This window comes from Rhipicephalus microplus, chromosome X (genome assembly GCF_043290135.1).
Source record: "Rhipicephalus microplus isolate Deutch F79 chromosome X, USDA_Rmic, whole genome shotgun sequence".
In the NCBI taxonomy this organism is placed as follows: Eukaryota; Metazoa; Arthropoda; class Arachnida; order Ixodida; family Ixodidae; genus Rhipicephalus; species Rhipicephalus microplus.
Genome location: NC_134710.1, coordinates 104,674,680 through 104,694,198, shown reverse-complemented (window position 1 = coordinate 104,694,198; position 19,519 = coordinate 104,674,680). Strand labels below are relative to the sequence as shown.

The following is a 19,519-nucleotide window of genomic DNA, read 5'->3' as shown; positions in this document are numbered from 1 at the left end:
CAGCAGCCACCCAAAGCATTGCAAAACGGGTATTCCATATTCTCAGGCCTACCGGTACCGAAGAATATGCACCGATATGCGGGAATTTGACAGACACGCGGAACACCTAAAGCATTCCTTATTGAAACAAACTTATCCGGAAGACATTATTGACGATGCCATACTACGTGCTCGCAACGTGAACAGGAATGATATAATTAAGAGAACAAACAGAGTATCTAAAACGACTTCCCAAACGAACCTTGTACTAACTTACTCCTCATCAGCGCCACGAATCAACAACATACTTTCCCGCCATTTCAACATAATCAGGCAAAGCAAACGACTAACTTCTATTTTCGCGAAGCCACCTCACGTGGTGTACCGCAGGGATAAAAATCTGAAGGACATTCTTGTCAGAGCAAAAACAAACACCCCCAAAATTAAATCAGGGTGCCATCCCTGCGGAAAAGCTCGGTGCAAGGTATGCCCACAGATGGTCACAACACGTGGATCCAAAGCGAACTTCTCGGATTTCAAATTCTGCATAACTGAAAGCCTTAATTGTGACTCCAGCAACGTAATATACATGCTACATTGCAAGATGTGCGGACAAGAATATATCGGCCAAACAGACACGCCATTTCGGCTGCGGTTCAATAATCACCGGTACCACGCCACTTCACTGCCAAAGCTACTTTTACCTAGACATCTGCGTCTGCCAAACCACAGTTTTTAAAATAATCAGCGTAACTCTTTTGCAGTCGGGTTTCTCAAACAGGCGCGAGCGCGAACAGCGTGAGGCATATTTTATTTTCAAATTTCTAACATTAGTAGCCGGCATCAACGAGGACCCCGGAAAACTCTCCTGACCCCGAGAAGTAAGCCAGGAGGAAATTGGTGACAAAGATTGTTAGCTGGAGACCATGCTTATTTTTTCTGACTGACTCGTACGTGTACACTGTCCTTTCTTGTTTTTTGTTTTTCTTCTTTTTTCCTTTTTTTTCTTTTTTTCACATGCACATACAAAGTGTTTATGTTCGCCTACCACTTGATGACCATTGAAGGGAAACGGACGAAGATTAAAGGTAAAAAGCCGACCGACCCATTAAGGGGAAACCCTTTCTTTACGCACGCCGCACGCCGACCGACCCATTAAGGGGAAACCCTTTCTTTACGCACGCCGCACGCCGACCGACCCATTAAGGGGAAACCCTTTTTTACGCACGCGGTCACGTACCCCTCCCGCCACCGCGGCGACAATCTTGGGTGGCCCGTCAGCGCATTTGTAATCTGCAGTAGGCTCAACGCATGATAACCACAGCGGCGCCCTATTGGTCACACTCTCGCAGGGACGCCGCCGCGACGTGCGCCTATCAACGGCCTCCGCGCCGTACTCTCGTTGCCAGGTTGCGGCGCCGCCCTGTTGCGCCCGCGAAACACGCCGGCCACAGCCGGCCTCAGTGAGCGCCGACTGCGCATTTTTACGTGCGGCATGTTCGGCGCCTGCGCGTTGTCGCCACTTCAAGGAAGCCAATATGGGAAACACGACGCTCCGTGCACCTTTGTTTCTGGTAGGAGCAGTTCGGAAAGAGTTGCAAGTTTACTTTGACTGTGATGCTACTAAGGTACTGTACCACCGGACATTAGGGCTTATGATCCGCCTGCCCGTCGAGATGTGTAAGCGCGTTTGGACTCCATCGAGGAACGACGAGGTACCGCACATCACAAAGTGGAAGTATTGTAGGAAAATTAAGAAGCAATACTGTGTTGTGGGCGCCTTCCGCAGGCAAACTTCTGTCTGTCGTGAACACTTGTGTTTCGTGTACATGCTCGTCAACAACAAGCTACCGCATGCGAGTGCCCGCTCGATCTGCAGAAATTTTCATTTATCTGGTGAGATCAAGCTACGTCTGGGTAACGCGCTTGCGCTCTCTTGCCGTGCACTTTTTTTTGTAATAAACGCCCGGCGTCATAATCCAGGCCAGCGTTCTTTTCTTCTCTAGGAATTAACTTTTCTTATGTGTGCGCTGGTGTGAAGCCAATAAAACAAGCGCGAGAGAGGCGGCAAGCCGCTTGAAGAGCTCCTTTCAAAGGATCCTTCTCAGGATGGTCGACATTCTCCTCGCCATGAGTCTATCTGACAGAACGACTGTCCAGTGAATTAAGGATGGTAGGTGCGCAAGTATTCTTTTTCAAAAACAATTTGTGCCCCAGAAAGTTTTGTACTAAAAGTGTATTACTGCATGTATGCATAAAGTGCATGCATGAACTGAAACTCCTTTCACCGAAAGCTTTAAGTTTTAAGCGATTTGTAGCCATGAAGGCAATTCTTCAACATCTGTATTAGAAGATTAAGCAACAATCTTTATCCTATAATATTCAAACTAACATCACTTTTAATACAACTTCCGAAACTATGTAAGCACAGCTTAGCCATTTGCTTCAGGATATGCTGGGCATCCTTCTATGTTCCTTTTTACTCAGACTTTTAAAGATCGTGCAGTTTTGCGAAATACACCCATTGGTTTTAGCAAGTGGTTTTCAGCAATAAGCGTCCTAATAGAAAACAGTTTTGGCAGCTTAAAGGAAACAATATGCCAGCGTGTTTGCCTTAAGCTCCACACCGTATTGTGACTGTTTTCTATTGCCTCTGATGCTTCATAACTTATGCATTAATTTTGGTGACTAGGAGTACACACAGGTGGAATGTTAATAACGCACTAAAAATGAAGACACGAAGAAGGCACACACACGCACACTTTTGGAGTAGGAAGACCTAGATAATGGTGGTTCAGCACGGGGTGCCCAGTGGAACCAATAATCTTGTACCAGTGATATGCCTAACAATGTTGAAGATTTTATGAGCCGGTTGGGAGAAATAGAGCAGAAAGGAAGCTAACACTGATGAAAATAGCAGATGTAATTAGAATAAATACTTTCACTTGTAACTGGCTATTTCTTTACGTATGGTGCATATTTATTCACTTCAAACAGTAAATACCATTGACAATAAGCAAAACAGTGTGCCACAAACAGATATTTCTTTATATACAAAACCTGTGCTTTTAGTAACTCACTCAATGCATCTTCCAGTCTCTCAGATGTTTGATTGCTTTTTGCCCACCTTGGGTAAGTCAGTGGCATGCTTGAGCAGCTTCTTTTTTATGTTAGAAAGCCTTTTGAAAGCAAAGCATTTTTTAAAGAACAAGGGCACTTTGAGCACGTATATCTATCTAGAGGCCTGCATCTGGGTGCTATCGAGCTCACCTCCTTAACTTGGTATGAACTGAAAAAGGCACAGCAGAGAATGACAATATGACGAACATGACTGTCTGGTTATGACATGTATACAATGAGTGTCCTGTTATGTACGTCATGAAACCCGTTTTTCCAGTCACAGGCAGCATATGTCGTACACTGAGGTATGCGTCGCACGTGATGGCAGTTTATAAATATTGGCAATTTAAATGTGAGCAATTTAAACAAAATCTGGCACTGGCAGCATTGACCAAAATAATACAAAGAATAACAATCGGTAATTCTGCACAGCAGTCAAGTATTTTACCACAGAGCCACGGCATGTCTTGAAACAGCTTATTGAAAAAAAATTCTATGCAGGCATCATATCAGTGTAATGTTAACTATGGCGGTAGGGCCGGCACTGTAGTCTGATTAAAAGGTAGTAAACTTGACATATGTGTATTTAAAATATAGCTGTCATGTTCGGTTAATGCCAATTGTGGTTCCAGGGTGGCCTCCACTTTTGTAAGTCATAATAAATATTTCATATGACTCGGCAAGCTACATTCAAGTGTTGCTCGACCACGTTGGAATATGCTAATGAACAATCTTCACATTGTCGTACCATAGCATGCACTTTGTTGTGATGAAACTGGCAGCTGTGCTGTAAGATTAGTGCCGACGTGTCAAACCATAAGTTACCCTCTGAACTCCTGTGTTGTTAACGTTTTTGGTAAGTCCTTGATGAGCACGAAACTGCTAGATTTATCAAAACACATTCATTCATGCAATGACACTTGGCTCAATGCCAAATATTGCATCATAGGCATCATCATTATAGAGAACTTTGCATGAAATAGATTCCCACAATGTGTGAAATATCCTTAATTTTCCTTCCTGAGTTCTTTTCTGTATTTTTTTTCTTCGTGTTTAACCACCTCTGTTTCTCATGTGCAGTTCTTGATTATTTTTTTTAACTTTCGAAAAAGCTCCAGTCAACGAAAAACAATCTCATTTTATTGTACTCTTACAATTGATACAGTGTTGGTTTGAACAGTTAGTCGAAGGAAACAGCAGTCTTGTGATAAACATTGCTATATCTTTCACTACACTAGCCTGTTCATTGTTAGTGTTTTCTCATCATTTCAGACAAAAGACACCAGTAAAAGAAAGCATATTTAAGACAACGCATAGCACTGTGATGTCTTGAATGTGGCTACTTTTGTTGATGTCCTTTGTTTGCGCTACCATCAATTGTCATGCTACCATACCAACTAGCCCAAATCACCATCCTCACAAATCATAGTATATGCATAGTGAACCACAATTCCCATTTCAGAACACTTGAAATAATGTAGCACAAGATTTATCAAAGCACTCGCTGCATGTGTATGCGCTTCATTTAGATGTAAAGTACATCAGATCTTGTACTGGCATCAATGTCTTTTCTTGTCACCTGCAGTATCATCCCTCTCGTTTGGGTCGGCCTAATATGCTCCACGAAGGAGGGCACTTTATGCTAATGAGCTCCAAGTTCTTAGCACTACCTTGCTTTGTGCATTGTTTTAAGTCATGGATTTATATAACAGGGTAGCAACAATCACAACTGTGCATATTTTTGATAGTTGACAGTACTCATAACAAACAATCAAAACCCTCAAAAGCTTCTACCTTACGAGTTACAAATTTGTGAGGAGGGAATGCAACTAGCACTTCCAATATCGCATTAATAATGGTACTAATGAAAACAAATGAAGAAAACAAAGCACAAAGCCATCAAAAGTGTTTACAAGATTCATATTACCTCCTTTAAAAATTGAACCATGAAATAATGCGGCAACTTGGCATGCTATTGTGCTGCTATCATTTGGGAATCCCATACTGGCACTCTTTGACAGGAATATACACATTTCTGTGGAAACATCCCTACGTCCATCACTTGAATTTCGTGCTTCATAAATTGTTCATGATTTTAAAGGAAAAGTTATGAGATCATGATAACAGCTGATATTTTTTGCATAGCTGTCTACCGCTGGCATGCACAATAAGGAAAGAAATGTTTAAGATTGTGTGGGATTTTAATCTAGGCAATCCACGTGGCAGTCAAGTGTTTTACCACAGGGCCACGCTTGTGCTTGAAGCTACTTTTCAAAAATATCCAAATCAGGTGTCGTATAAGGTAAGGAACCACATCAACACAAATTATATAGTGTGCTAGAAGAATAAGACAACAAGGTGCCATACATGGCAAGTTACTTAACAAGTGGGTGAATAAAGCTGCCCAACTATTACAAATGGCTAAGCCATAATTTTGTCATAGCTAGAGCATCAACAAAGTGCATATAATGCCTTTTCAGTGTGTATTGTACCTCGCTTCTCCTTAAAATCATTACGTAGAACGTATCGTTGCAAAACACAGATTTGTTGCATGCGTTTTTCTGTTTCTTGATGACTAATAAAAGTGGGCAATTTAGTAATTAAGAATAACTGATCATTCTACCAGATGCCATAATTTCTAGTATGAATCCAGGTACTCAAGATCAAATCATCTGCCCGAGTCTTGGCCTATTCCCCTGGGTGGCTTGGTTCCAATTATCTAAGGAGCATAATTATCAAGATTAACATATGTATTATTTCAAGTACCACATATTTTGCTACACACTTGTAACTACTTGCCACAGTCACATTTTTCTGAATCAAGTGAGTCAGAAAATTGGGAAATTTCAACCCGTTTTTCTGACCCAAGGTAGCTGCCATTTTGTTTATCCCCACATGTGTACGAGCACTCATGAAACTTGAAACAACTCCCACAAGTTGCATGCATGTACAAAATGTGTTAAAAAATAATGTTTTTCACTAACACCTTCACTGATTGTGGTACAACATTTTAAGCATTGCTTCCCTCAAACTATTCCCCTCTACTGGCAATACAGTGTTTCAATGGTTTCTTCTATTTTTGGAAAGCTTCCTGGAACGCACTAATGGCCTGCAAGTATCTTTTTGTATTGTCCAGGACCTTCTGTATGGTTTGGAAATGGCATCTTTGCCATTTGGGCACTAATTCAAAGAAAAGCTAGTTTATGTGCTCACTTTAGTGGCTGTAGCGTGCAAACCAAAGGTCAGAGTGAAACAGGGCTAATGACAGTTTTGGTTGAAACCTGCCACTATGTGGAATTAGTAGCTGCAGCCCGCTCCTTCTGGTAGTTGGCGAGCTATCAGGAAAGTTCAATACTTTTTACAGCGAAAGCTGTTATGTCATCCCAACTCGGGTCACGTGCAGTTGTCCGCCATCGCCGCCGGTGTCCTTAACCACATCGCTCGAAATTAAACCTAGCATCAATGACACAGTGGGGCTCGAACCCGGGTCCGCTGGGTGCCAGCCCAGTATTCCACCACTGAGCCACACCGGTGCTTGGGACTTGTTGGCAAACTTGCCTTAGGCAGGCTTAATGTCAAAAAAGCAATCGCGTTAATATGACTTACAAAGCGTTTTAAAACAGCAAAAGAACAACCAGTCGCCGCACAATGCGAATAGTGTAACGAGTGGGTAATCCAATACTCCAACCAATTACAAAAGTTTGTTCTTGTTCCCCTATTAACTGTGGCACATACCCACTTCAGCCATTATTCCTCATCGTCCTCAGCCACTGCAAGAACAATTGGCTCAAAATACCTTGCAAGTGTTTAGCGGATACACGCTTCTCAGAAAAATGATGAAAATTAGCATAGTGAATGTCGGCCTACTACCAAAGAAATTTTATTATTAGTACCCTAGTGGGTATCATGCATATTTGCTTGCAGTAGTTACCCAATGAGCGTTTCGAAAGGCTCTGAAAGGCCGCTCTTCTAGTTCTTGCTGTGACTGTGCTCCGTCTTCTGCGCAGACCTGGCATTTTTTTTAACACAATTCATACCTCCTGTTGTATCCCTCCATATTAGCATTAGATACCAGCAAATTATCACCAGCAAATTATCACCATGCATCATTTTTGAGTTATTATTTTATGTGCACTCTAGGTCAAAGGCTTCTGCCAATAATATACAACTAACCCTATTCTGTGGGATCTGGTTTCACTTTATGTGAGTGAACTTTCAAATTTTGTGACTTTATCAACCCGCTGCCATCCTTGCCTATGGCATTCATCCCTTGGTACCTATACTATAGCTCTAACTGAGCTGTGGTTATCTGTCCTGCACAATGTTGGACACAAAGACCTTCTCAAGTGCAGTTAGATTAGCAGAGTTATTTCAAGATTTGGAAAACTTCGAGTGGAATATAATTGACCTTAGAGATATTAGAACTGGAAAGGCACATACAGCACTAATGGGCACACTGCTACAGAGGGCTTTCCGATAAAACAGTGCGGCATGGGGTTTCTAGTTCACCAAAAAATTGCCGGAAACATTCAAGAATTGCATATTGTCTGTGAAGGGCCAGCAAACCTAGTCATCCAGCTAAATAAGATATAAACTTAAAGTGGTGCAGGCGTTTGCTCCTTTGTTTGGCCTTTACTATGAAGAAGCAGTAATAGGCAAGTATATTGAATATGCAATGCAAGAGAACTATACTCAGTACACCATAGTCATGAAAGACTTCAGTGTGAAGATAGGAAACAGAAAGGTGAGATGATGAGCTACAATATTAGCATTAGGGTTGATGCTAGGACTTCATCTTGGATCAAGTAGTGCCATATAGTGGCCAAAAATATCAAATCAAATACTAAAGGTTTTATTGACAATTAAAAGAAAATCAAATTTGCTCATGCCCTCGAGCACACAGCACGGTAAGAAACTGCAGTCGAACACATTGTCATGAAGAAACAAAAGTCATGCCTCATTACAAGTCTTCAGGCTCTCGTCCTGATCTCATGGTGTTTCCAGCAGCCAAAAACCTGCGATCGCTGGCCACCTCAGCAGATGCGAACGCATCAGAAAGCAATTTTTGTAATACCTGTATAAAGTGCAGTTCAAAATTCTTTCCAGTATTTCAAACCTTTCTTTCGTTCACAAGCTCAGTGAAGTAATTTTCAGTTTCTTGACTAGAAGATCTGACTTTTTTTTGCTTGCAATACAACAGTCTTCCAGTATGTTCCCTGCCTTTTTTTGCTGGAGCCACGACATGCAGGAATAGCATAATCTCATTGAAGGGAAACATGTGCTGGCTTTCAAACCAGGGTATCAGTGAAAGTTTTAAAGCCTACTGTAATGACTTTCGCATTAGTTTTAGGGACACCACCCTAACAGAGTTGTGCAATTAGCCTGTGTTTAGATATTTTAGATATTTTCCTGTATTTGAAAGTTGAATAGAAGCACTCAATTTTAATTCTAAACATGAATATTCACACACCCTGAAATAATATACATGCTAGAAGAATGAAATGAACTCTGCATAATGAACACCTTTTTCTGAAATTATATAAATAGGAAGAGAGTATGGAAAGCCCTCACAGAGAAACGGAGTCGTAGATTTTATATAATCCTGGGACCCAGGCAATGCACATGAGAGAAGTTAGGGGCAAGGTAGAATGTAATTATCATAGGCTGGTGAGATAGCCCTCAATGTGAGAAGACCAAGAGCCAGTTTATTAATTTATTCAAAATACCTTACACGCCGATAGGAGGACATCAGTAACTGAAAGAGAGATAAAAAATACAAGGAAAGAACAGTAAAACAAAGACTACAAATGGCAAGGGGCAACAATGTTACACAATACTAACATGTAATGAAATCAGATTATCACTGAAAGTCTACTAAAAGTTTTACAATTACAGTTAGATGCAATGCGATTCAAAAGACTGTGATTTGAATATGCAATCACCTAGGTTGTAATGACGGCTTAAATGCCTGCGTGTAACCATGAGTGCACATGAAACTAAGTGTGCTGTGAATGTGCCAAGACGTGTACACAGGAGGATAAAGCAGCACTGAAATTAATCACAATACTCTACCAGTGAAAGAGACATATAAGAGCAGTGATGTGGCTGGGCCATGTCATGCATAGTTTACTAAAATTAACTAGAGGGGACTCTGGCACTGTGATCCTTCAGCGACCCTGGGAATGATGGGTAGTACACAGATTTACCTACTCTTCGTACTTGCGGGTGGCGAACCCCACTTGGGCTTCATTTATTGCTGGTTTCGGTTGTGTTTCAAAGAAAAGAACAAACTTTTTTGAACTTCATGACCTGATTTGAAATGGTAAGCCTAGAAGAATAAGGTGGTGAAGCGCCATCACTGAATATTTGCTGATTTTTGTTTTGTGAGAAGACAGCTCCAAGCCACACGAATACACACGAATCCAGAAGTATGAAGATTAGACGAATCCGTGTACTACGCATCATTCCTTGCTCGCTGATCCGCCATGCATGGTAGTTCCCATAGACACTATCGCCAGAGTTCCCTCTAGTGTATATTTAGGAAACTCTATGGTGTCATGTCAATGTCATGTTTTATTGTAGGTGAATCTGCCTGCCCTATTTTTAATGGCTTTCAACATATGAACTAGATAATCTCGTTATGGTGACCATGTAGATGAAGCATACTCTAAATGTGGGTAAAGATAAGAAATAATAATGCATTTACATTAGAAGATGCATGGCACAAGTTTCTGTGGAGGTAACCTGCAGATTGAGAAGCTTTTGCTGCGATAGCTGCTACACGCCGTAGTATAGGATAAATCTGATGCAAAGCAAACACAAAGATATTTATTTCTATAAATTGTAAGCTGAAATAATGGTATTTTTAATCGTACAATGAGTGAGTTCTGCCGAGTTGCACTCTACCTGAATATCAGGTTAAGGTCATTTGAGAAATGAAATTATCATCAAAAAAGAGAAAGAAAAAACTAGCCCATAAATTAATACTGCAATAGGTAATAGACTTGTTGTCATGTAACTAAATTAAGGATGAAAGGTCGGCGGGTACGTCCTTAAAGGGACCCTGCAACACTTTTTTTAGCATTGTCTGAAAACACTGCTGATCGGTAGTCGCAGCTCCCAAAAGCACATAAGTCAAACATTAGAGCGCAGCATGCAGTCTAAAATTCACAATTATTTCTCAAAGTCAGCCACTAATTGCTCCCTCGTCTCTATACAGGTGATGCCTTATACCTGGATTACTGTGTCATACACGACTCCACAGCCATTGACTGATTTGAGCATCATAGACTATGCAAATACTGTGGCCACTATAACTGCTCCCATGTGCCAGCGCTTGTGCTCACCCTGAAAGTAGCCATGCGTTCCGGGAAAAAAGGAAAGTGCTCAAGGTCATGACGTGCGCTGACAAAAGGGTGCATCTTTTTGCCCCCTTGTGTCCCTACCCAAGTTGATTTCAGCGCACTCGCTTGTACGAAAAGAGAAACCGCTTGAAGTATTCAGCAAATTACTCGAACTCCGCTTATAATCGGCATATTTTAAAAAATATTTTGGCATGCGATTTGTGAGGCATCATGACCAACAGTGACACCCATTTCAAAAGTGTTGCAGGGCCCCTTCAATGTATATTAGAAAGAGTAACAGACTTAGCACACTGCCTTGGGCAACACTGCAGGTGATGTCGAAAACATTAGACGAGATGTAGCTGACCACCAAGAATGAAAGCTTTTGTAGCCAAGATGGTGGTAATGAAGGAATACAAAGGACAGACAATATAGAAATCAAATGGTAATTAGTTTGAGTATCGAACGCACAGCGAAATTAAAGAGGGGGCAATTGTTTCGATCGTTTGGGTCTAGAATAAAGTGAATATTAGTCATAAACCTAAATAACTCAGTGTCACATGCATAACCTTTTCTGAAGCCATGCCGACTAACATAAAGGTTATTTGTTATAACCACTAAGAAACTGGCCTACTTAGGTAAAATTAGAGCAAGAACTATTTGCCGAGATCGACTAGCACGAATCCAGGATAGCCCTTAAAAAATAGTAAGATGTACTAGAAAACGGAAATTATAACGACATAGAGAGAACGAACGAAATGGAATGGTTTCTGTAGCAGCAATGGTGCACAGAGGTAAAAAGCGAACTAAATTCTTCCCAACTAGAAAGAGCTTAATAGAGGCAACGCACGAAGTTGACAAACTGAATGCATAAAATAAAATGTACAACGTCAGTCAATAAGAAAAAGAGAGTTACATAACCACAATGCAAAAATGGCAGAAGCAGCAGCAAAAAAGAAAAAAACATGGTAGCATCAAAGCAGCTAGAAGAAAAATGTTAAGTCAGAACCAAAATGCACGCATAAAATATACGCTGGGCAGTGACAGTGAAAGTGGCTGAAGACATACTCCACTGAGCTGCAGACGACCTGACTACAGTAACCTGATTGAGCCGTTATTTCACAGGACGTCTGTATCAATGCTAGAGCCTTTTCGCCGTTAGTCGTGGCCGAGCGAAAAAACTTAAGTTGTTAATGGCAGTAGGCGACATAGACATTACGAAACACGGAGGTCTGTAAAACAAGCAACCACGCACTGCGAACGCACCGTTTCAAGGCGCCCATGTTGTTTTTGTGTTGATTTATCTTGGCTCGTATTTTGTCTCCAAAGCTTGTGCAAGTGTGAAAAACAAACTTTTTTTATGTTACGTAAACATTTTTGAAATGCTACACAAAACAATGAACAGTAGTAAGTAATAAAATAAAATGTTTTATAATTTTAAAGATTATTGTGAACGTTAGCAGGTAAACGTTTGAAAGTCTGAAAATAAAAGCATTGGCATCATCATCGACATCAACAGAAAAGTGCTGAAATTGATGCCAGTATGTAAATACGGCATCTGCGTACACTTGCGGAAGGTTGATTGATTTGTGGGGTTTAGCGTCCCAAAACCACCATATGATTATGAGAGACGCCGTAGTGGAGGGCTCCGGAAATTTCGACCTATACTCGCGGAAGGCTCGTGTGGCGTTTGTACATACAAATTTGCTGTCATTTCGTGATTTATGGTGCAGAAATACGCTTCTGATAACTAGGTAATGTTTAGCATGAGTGTGAAAATAAACAAGTGTTTGTACAAGCTGATTTTGGAGCATGGAGCATCTTGTACAAGCTGTACTAAAAGGAACGGCCATTAGGGATTCCTTCAGGGCGCACTCCGAGAACGAGAGTATTTCGTCATGAGGTACGTGCGGCGGCCGTTGCTACGTGCACGTCGCGGTGGCGTCCATGCGAGAGTGTGACCAATAGCGCGCCGCTGCGGTTGCCATGCGTTGAGCCTACTGCAGATTACAAATCTGAACAGATTACAAGAACTGAACAGCACGTGATAAGAACCGTATGTGGACGTACACGGACAGTTGGTTTCGTTCTCAGTGTTGACAGTGGTTCTTCCTCTTTTTTACGTTCTTTCTTTTCTTTTCTTTTTTTCGTCCTGTTTCTTCCCCTTTTTTTCTTTTTTTTTCTTTCCTTTTTTTAGTTCCCCCTCACTCTCGCAAACATCTTTCAAGGCGAGAGGGACGCGGCAGCAACGAAGTTTGGAAGTTCATGTCAGTATAACTCATCCCCTGATGAAGGGAGGACCCCTCCCGAAACTGTTGGGAAATAAATATATTTATCCTTGTTGCAACGCTTCTGTTGTGCCATATCCCATACCTTCACGAAGACTAACTGGCCCATTGAATTATTACTCCCACAATATATATATATATATATATATATATATATATATATATATATATATATATATATATATATATATATATAGTCGTATGATTACACTACAAAATTGGTTTTTTTTTTTCGTCATCAGCATTTGTGTGGCTTTGTTAGTGACCGACGGAAGGCACTGGCCTTTTTTTTTGTCTGAGAAAAACACATGCTTGTCCAATTAACCAGGCCTTTGTTCTAGCACTCATGCATGTAATCTATCGATGAAAGCTTTCCACTGAACTCATTTATATTCTTACTGGTGCAAGAATATGTACGTACACGTAGCGCATTGCAGCGCACAGCGCCGTCAGCCACTAAGTTTTCCTGACTAGACTTATCGACTGTCCCACATTTCATGGTGAACAGAATGAGAGAAAAAAAACACGCATATAAAGTGCGAACTGTGGTACTGAACTAATCGCACAGATATGCAGGCTTTCTGCGATTCTTTCTCTCTTTTTTGTAGTATGCAGATGACATAGATGTAAATAAGTAGCTCAGTTACGCTACAGCAGTGCTCAACAGGTGAAACACAAACTACCCACGTACAAACAAGGCGTAATTTAGAATGAAAGCGTGAAGAGTCGCCCAGGAAGAGCATCCCTATGAAAGGCAGCATGCACTTTACTCGCGGGTAATGCTAACGTTGCATAGACGTCGTGAACCGATTCAGTAGAAAAGAGCGTAGATGTTAACAGTAAACTGTAGTCAACGCATTTATTACGCCGACAATCGGCTCAGACCACGCGCAACAAAGCGCCGCTGCGTGTATTGGTATACGCACCACCTACCGCCTATCCACACTATCGCGGGACGGTGCTGCCACCTACAGCCCGATCTGGCCGCGAACAGCGTCCAGCACACTGTAGTTACGGACACAGGCATACTCTCTCCTGGCGCACAGGTACAGTGTACTAAAAGGGGGCAGTGAAGTGAACGAGGCGGCCGCGCCGTATCTCGGCTGATTCTCCGACGGTATGGGAAAGACTTTCGCAATAGCCTTATAGCAAGGTATACCCACACATCGTGACACCAAACTGTAAATACTGCTCCTAATCGGCCACCCTCATACACATGGCATGGACGTGCCCACAGTACGCTGACGCTTCTCGCACAGAAGATACATAGGAGTCCCTTCTGCATATCTCTGACTCGGCACAGCAACGCCGGGTAATATCACGCGCACTGGAGGCCACGGTGTCCCAAGAGATACCCACTGATCTCCTCTAAGCAGCGTAACCGACCTCTAGGCCGGTCCTCTCTTTTGGGAGTAATAAAGTTTTGATCATCATCCCCGGCGGGTGACAGTAGCGGCAGCGCTGGAGTCGCATGGTACTGAAGATCTCAGGAGCGTCTGCATTGGGAGCGCGCGAGAGTAGCCCGCGAAAGAGTGTATTTGCTCGTTTTTGGCGCGTTCAATGCGTTTCAGAGCCCTTACCAGTCTATGCGCACCTGCTATGAGCAATGGAGAAGGAGCATATATGCAGACACGCTGAATTTGCGTTCAGACATTCACTGTTTCAAGAGTCTGCCGACAAAAAAAAATTACATGTAGTACATTCAGAATTTGCACGGATCCACCTAGCTTTTCACTCAACCAGCACTTTGAGCTGAACTACATCATAAGTGGCTACTGGCTAACTACAAAAAGGGAAGTATCAAAACCGCGAATAAATCATGCGCCCATTTTTCGGCAGTTTACATGTATCCAGAGTACTGTTCCTCATATGAGTCCATATGCACTCGATTGTTTCATGAGAAACTCAATTATAAGGGATGTTGTCACAACATTTATATCGGCGACGACTTAGTTTTATTGTGCGAGTTTTGCGGAAGATAATAATCCTTTCTGAAAGCCTTTCTTGTTTTAACCGCGTGCTTTCGCTCTCATTTTGCTTCTTTAACACAAGCTCCAGGAGTCAGAGCCAGCGAGCCGAGTTGAAAGAGCTTGTACCTCCTAGTCAATAACTCGACGCGAAAAGGGTTATCTCAAACATATTAAAGAGTGCCAGTTGTATACATAGCCTGTCTATTACTCTGCATAAATTCACTATAACCAGTTCTCATTTTGTATTGACAGCTTAAACTGTGCTGCTTTCCTAATATTATATAGGCTTAACGCCGTTGCAAGCGAGAAAATTTATGACGATGTTTAGTATTATAGGTGTAGCTCTTTTATTGAGTGTCAAAAGTGTAGGCAAGCGTTGGTGCATTTTGTTTTGTGAAATATAACTTGTATATGTACAGACACACACACACACACACACACACACACACACATATATATATATATATATATATATATATATATATATATATATATATATATATATATATATATATATATATATATATATATATATATATATATATATATATCCACAAGTACACGCATTTAAGTCCCGCTTCACCACCCCCTCGACCATTTCCATGCAATGCTGCCCCTAGAACAGCCGCTATTTTTACGCCGTGCATTTTTTGTCCAACTACGTTAGACTTGAACTAGTTTTGAGACCTCATACTATTGAAAAGGTGAAATTTACAGTGCGCATTAGTACAGAGGCACGCTATATTCAGCTTCGCCAACTGTAAACGTTCTACGCAGGGCTACCAAGGATATTTTTTTTGAGGGAGGGGGGAGGTGCAGCAAAATGACTAACTTTGGTAATTAGTGGTCGCTGTGAATATACGTGTAAATATTTTAGTATACCCTGAAAAGTTAAAGTACGAAAACATTTCGTGGTGTAGGTGGTTCAGATTCCCTTCCTCACCCCTCTCTACTTACGGCACCCTGGTTCTGCGTGCGTATAACACGGTATTTTTTTTTTCATCTCACAGCTTTCTGAGTGCAGCTAACTTCCAATAAATCGACTCAGTTATTTTTAATATTGTAGACGCCTGCCCAACGAAGAAGGAGACGAGAGAAAAAATTGAATTAAGACACGCCCTTTCTAAATATTTTCGATCTCTCAGAAGGACATTCATGGAGCTCAAATTCAGTAGATTGGCGCGTCATATTTCAAGGGTTATGACATCATGTGCTAGACATGAATGATGGGCAGGTACGAAGAAATCTGAATTGAAAAATTGGCCCCGTATCTGCATGTAATCTGCAAATGTTGTCGAAAGACGATAGTCTTGCGTGTGGAGAGAGTGAACAAGACATTCATTTGATGTTCTGCGCAAGAAAATCGGTGAATGGTATTCTGGAGGCGCCGCGTTAGAGTGCCTCGAGCGTGCAGCAGAGGCGAAAGAGTGCATCAAGTCACGTCACACGTGACACATAAGCGCCATCTGGCAGTTGTCTTAAAAAACAAAGCGCGTGGCTTTGAGACGGGTGTGCGCGCCCATCTCAGAGGTGATAAGGTGTAGAACGCAAGGCGACGGGTAGGTGCCACCACCGTTTCGTTTTAGCAAAGCGTCGGAAGCACTCGCCTTTCCGTGCAAGCGTTGCATGGCCAGTGCAGCGTGATAAGCGCTACGGTCCTTAAAATTACCCATGTATGCCTCTTCTAGTAAGCGATGCACGTGCAGAATACATACGTGTTGTTAAGGTGCCCCAGACTTGCGCAATAATTGCTTTTTAATTGACAATTGCACAAGCATGAACGCTAAATCTTGAGCAACATAGGTGGGTGTTGCGGATGCGGTCGGCCGTTTCAAGTACCCGATGCCGTTAAGAGTGGACAAACAGACAAATGTACAGACAGACAGACCACAATTTTTGCGTCGGTCTCCAAGAAAGACTATCGCCTTTAAAAAGCGCACCGGAAAATCCGAAGCGCATAGCAGCCGAAGTGCATAACGTTGCTGCGCCCGGCTCTTTCAGTACTATTCGACTGAAGCGCGGCCGCTACAGGCAACGCGGAAGGCATCGGGCGGCGAGGCACGTTCACGCCGCTCAACATTTCTAGTACACTCTAGCACAGGGGAGGGTAAGTCGGCACACGTGCCTCCTCCTCGCCACTGTCACCGTGGAAATAAAAGAAAACATGCGGCCGAGGACAGACATAAGGGTGCTTGCACTGCCAAGGCACGGCCGCTGTATGGAAAAGCGCATGGGTGCGCTTTTTAGTGTACCGTTTCTAGGGGCATTATCAGCGAGTCAGTAGCGCCCTTTTCTCTTTGTTGCCGACAGCGGCTGGTGCGAATACCACATCGTTGGACTACACTGATGCAGTCGATGGTTTGACGATGGTCGGAAATTCCCGACCGGACATACCCTGTGCGACGCTCCAGGACTTCCTGCACCCCACCGACCGCGAAGATTGTTGCCGCACTGCCCAATCGACCCTACTCAGCGCAGCTTTTTCAAGCCATGCACTCGCCACGCTTAACCGGCGCTTCTCTTCGCGAGTCACAGCCTTTTCTTTTTCTCTCGTTTCCCCTTCCGCTTTTTTCTTTCCTATTTTTCCTACCATATTCTTTTCTCTTTCAATCTCTCCTTTATCCCGATCCTTTACGAGTGTTTCGGTTAAAGGGTCCTCACGTAGAGACCGTTTATCCTGCACTCCTTCATCGCTTTCCTACCTATTCTTTGCCTTTTCCTGCAACCCCCGCCCCTTTAAAAAATAAGAATCGCCACCACACTTCAAGGTCATCATGCGCGTGTTCTCTTTCATTCTGCTCAAGGTAGTGCATATTACAGTTAAGTATACACGCCTCATGATAGACTAAAACCATGTTTTTATTCCGAGTACGGGGAGTAATTAAATGCCAAAGAAACAGATGATGACTTGAGTATCTAGCACATGCACAGGAAATGAATTGTATAATATAGCGTAACATCATCTAATGCAAGACTCATGAATAACACTGATGTCATAAGCGCTGACAAACCACAAATTCCGCGAAGACCTAAAACCATTGCTGGCTTTAAGCACGTCGTCACTATACATATGAATTATTCTTGCCAAGAGTTCTCCGTGATGGTTGAAGCGGTTTGAATTTGTCGCCGCCTTCGTGGCGTTCCGTCATCGGTTGATGCTAGCGGCGGTGACGCAGACCCGGTGTCACTGGCCCTGCGGCTGCCCGCCCATCGTTTATACGACCAACATTCACTTCTCTTTGGGACGGCACTACCAAGATTCGGCGCACCGAGTGCGAAGACTGCCATGCCTGGAACGTAATTTGCCAATTGCCTAACCTGTCCATCATAATTACGTATAAATAGAGTAAGCAGCAGATGAACACATACACTATTAGGCTGTTATAACCCCAACTGCAAACAGTCTTCAACTCGTGCCATTCAGACACCACCCAGTACAGAGAAAAAATGATCAAAAATATAGTGAGAATTATCAAGCCGGCCGAGCATAAAAAGTCCCACAGCAAAGCTCGCCGCAGCGGCATGCTGCTGTTGAAAACCCACCGGATGAACCTGAGCACGTCGTTGCGTTGGGCCTCCAGTGGGAAACGCTCACCGCAGAGTTCGCAGGAGTCCACCTTCTTCTGGTTAATCCACTGTTCGAGGCAGGACACATGCATGGAGCCTATGGTGCCAGAACATTTGCAAAGTGACAGGAGTGCTTCTTCTTGGTCGCCTTCATGGCAGATTCGGCACATGGGCCCGTTGCTCCCATCCTCGTTGGAGCTATCAGTGGGCGTATCTTGCGAGGCGTTGTCATCCGCGGGTTCATTCTCGGAGCCGCTTACCAGTGCAGGCGCTGGCAGTGATGGCGTTCTATTGTCCTGGGAGCATGTCACCTCGTCATCTCTATCATTTTGGCTCGAGTTCTTGGAAGCAGGTTGGTCGTTCGCCACAGGTAACATTGATGGCTCGGTGTCACAGGGCAAGGACGAGGGCACGAGGCACTTCTCTTCCCTGGGGGCTGAAACGTGAGGGAAGTTAGTGGGGTGGTATGGCATTCGCGGCGTTTAAGCATTTGCGTGACAAGACGTGCAGCGGTAACTATTTTTACCTGATTGCAGGGAAGCCATGCTTGTGTCCTCTTTCGGATTCACGTGCTGGTCATTGGGCATAGTGTTGTGCTTCTGTGGGTAAAAGGTACGCGAAAGGCTGCACAAAGCAGCTGACACTGGTCTTTGCACAAGTCTCTTCCGTGGTGAAGCGCAGTATGATCGCGAATGCAAAGCTGTGAAAACCAACACCTTCTCGCTTGCATAATGAAACGCTAACTCAGCATATCTTGCAATCTTTCGTAGTGTAACAGCGCGATGAACAACATACAGGCATGCGCAGTATTCGTGTACACCGATTGATGTCGGCGGCTTCTGCCCCCTCTGTAGCCTACATCAAACGTGAAGCTGCTGAGCACAAGAGATGTGTTGATCAGTTTTTTTAATGATTCCGATCTAATCATGATATAGAAGCAGCTGTGCCACAGGGAACTATGACAGCTTCTCGGGCCGCTTATCTGCTGTGCATGTGCCAAATTCCAGTGTGCCATCACCTAATTTCCATCAGTTTGCAAACAGTAAACATCCTAAGCAGCGACACATGTGTGGGCGGTTTTGAGCACGTATATACATGACCCGCATATAGTTGCTAAAACATGGAAATGCATAACCACATGGCCGAACGTCGAGTGCGTTACCAACGTGTCGCCACGCCTTAATCGAATGGTACCGCTGCTGTTAAAATAAATGACACCACCAGTTATATATTGCAAACAATCATGATGGTA

At 43.0% G+C, this 19,519-nt stretch overlaps 1 protein-coding gene across 1 annotated transcript; it reads right to left on the bottom strand.

The window, feature by feature from the left end:
- Window positions 1-17,538: 17,538 nt before the first annotated feature.
- Window positions 17,539-19,090, bottom strand: LOC119175448 (E3 ubiquitin-protein ligase MARCHF8). Its single transcript, XM_037426397.2, has 2 exons — window positions 18,794-19,090; window positions 17,539-18,703 (listed from the first exon to the last, which is right to left on the bottom strand). Exons 1-2 carry the CDS (start codon window positions 18,852-18,854, stop codon window positions 17,859-17,861), a joined length of 906 nt encoding a protein of 301 aa, XP_037282294.2. The 5' UTR covers window positions 18,855-19,090; the 3' UTR covers window positions 17,539-17,858.
- Window positions 19,091-19,519: the final 429 nt, after the last annotated feature.

Excerpts from the sequence above, each read along its gene's own strand:
- LOC119175448 (XM_037426397.2), bottom strand. The coding sequence starts at position 18,854 with ATGCCCAATGACCAGCACGTGAATCCGAAAGAGGACACAAGCATGGCT. Across the intron at positions 18,704-18,793 it reads CATGGCTTCCCTGCAATCAG|CCCCCAGGGAAGAGAAGTGC; the intron begins GTAAAAATAGTT and ends CTCACGTTTCAG.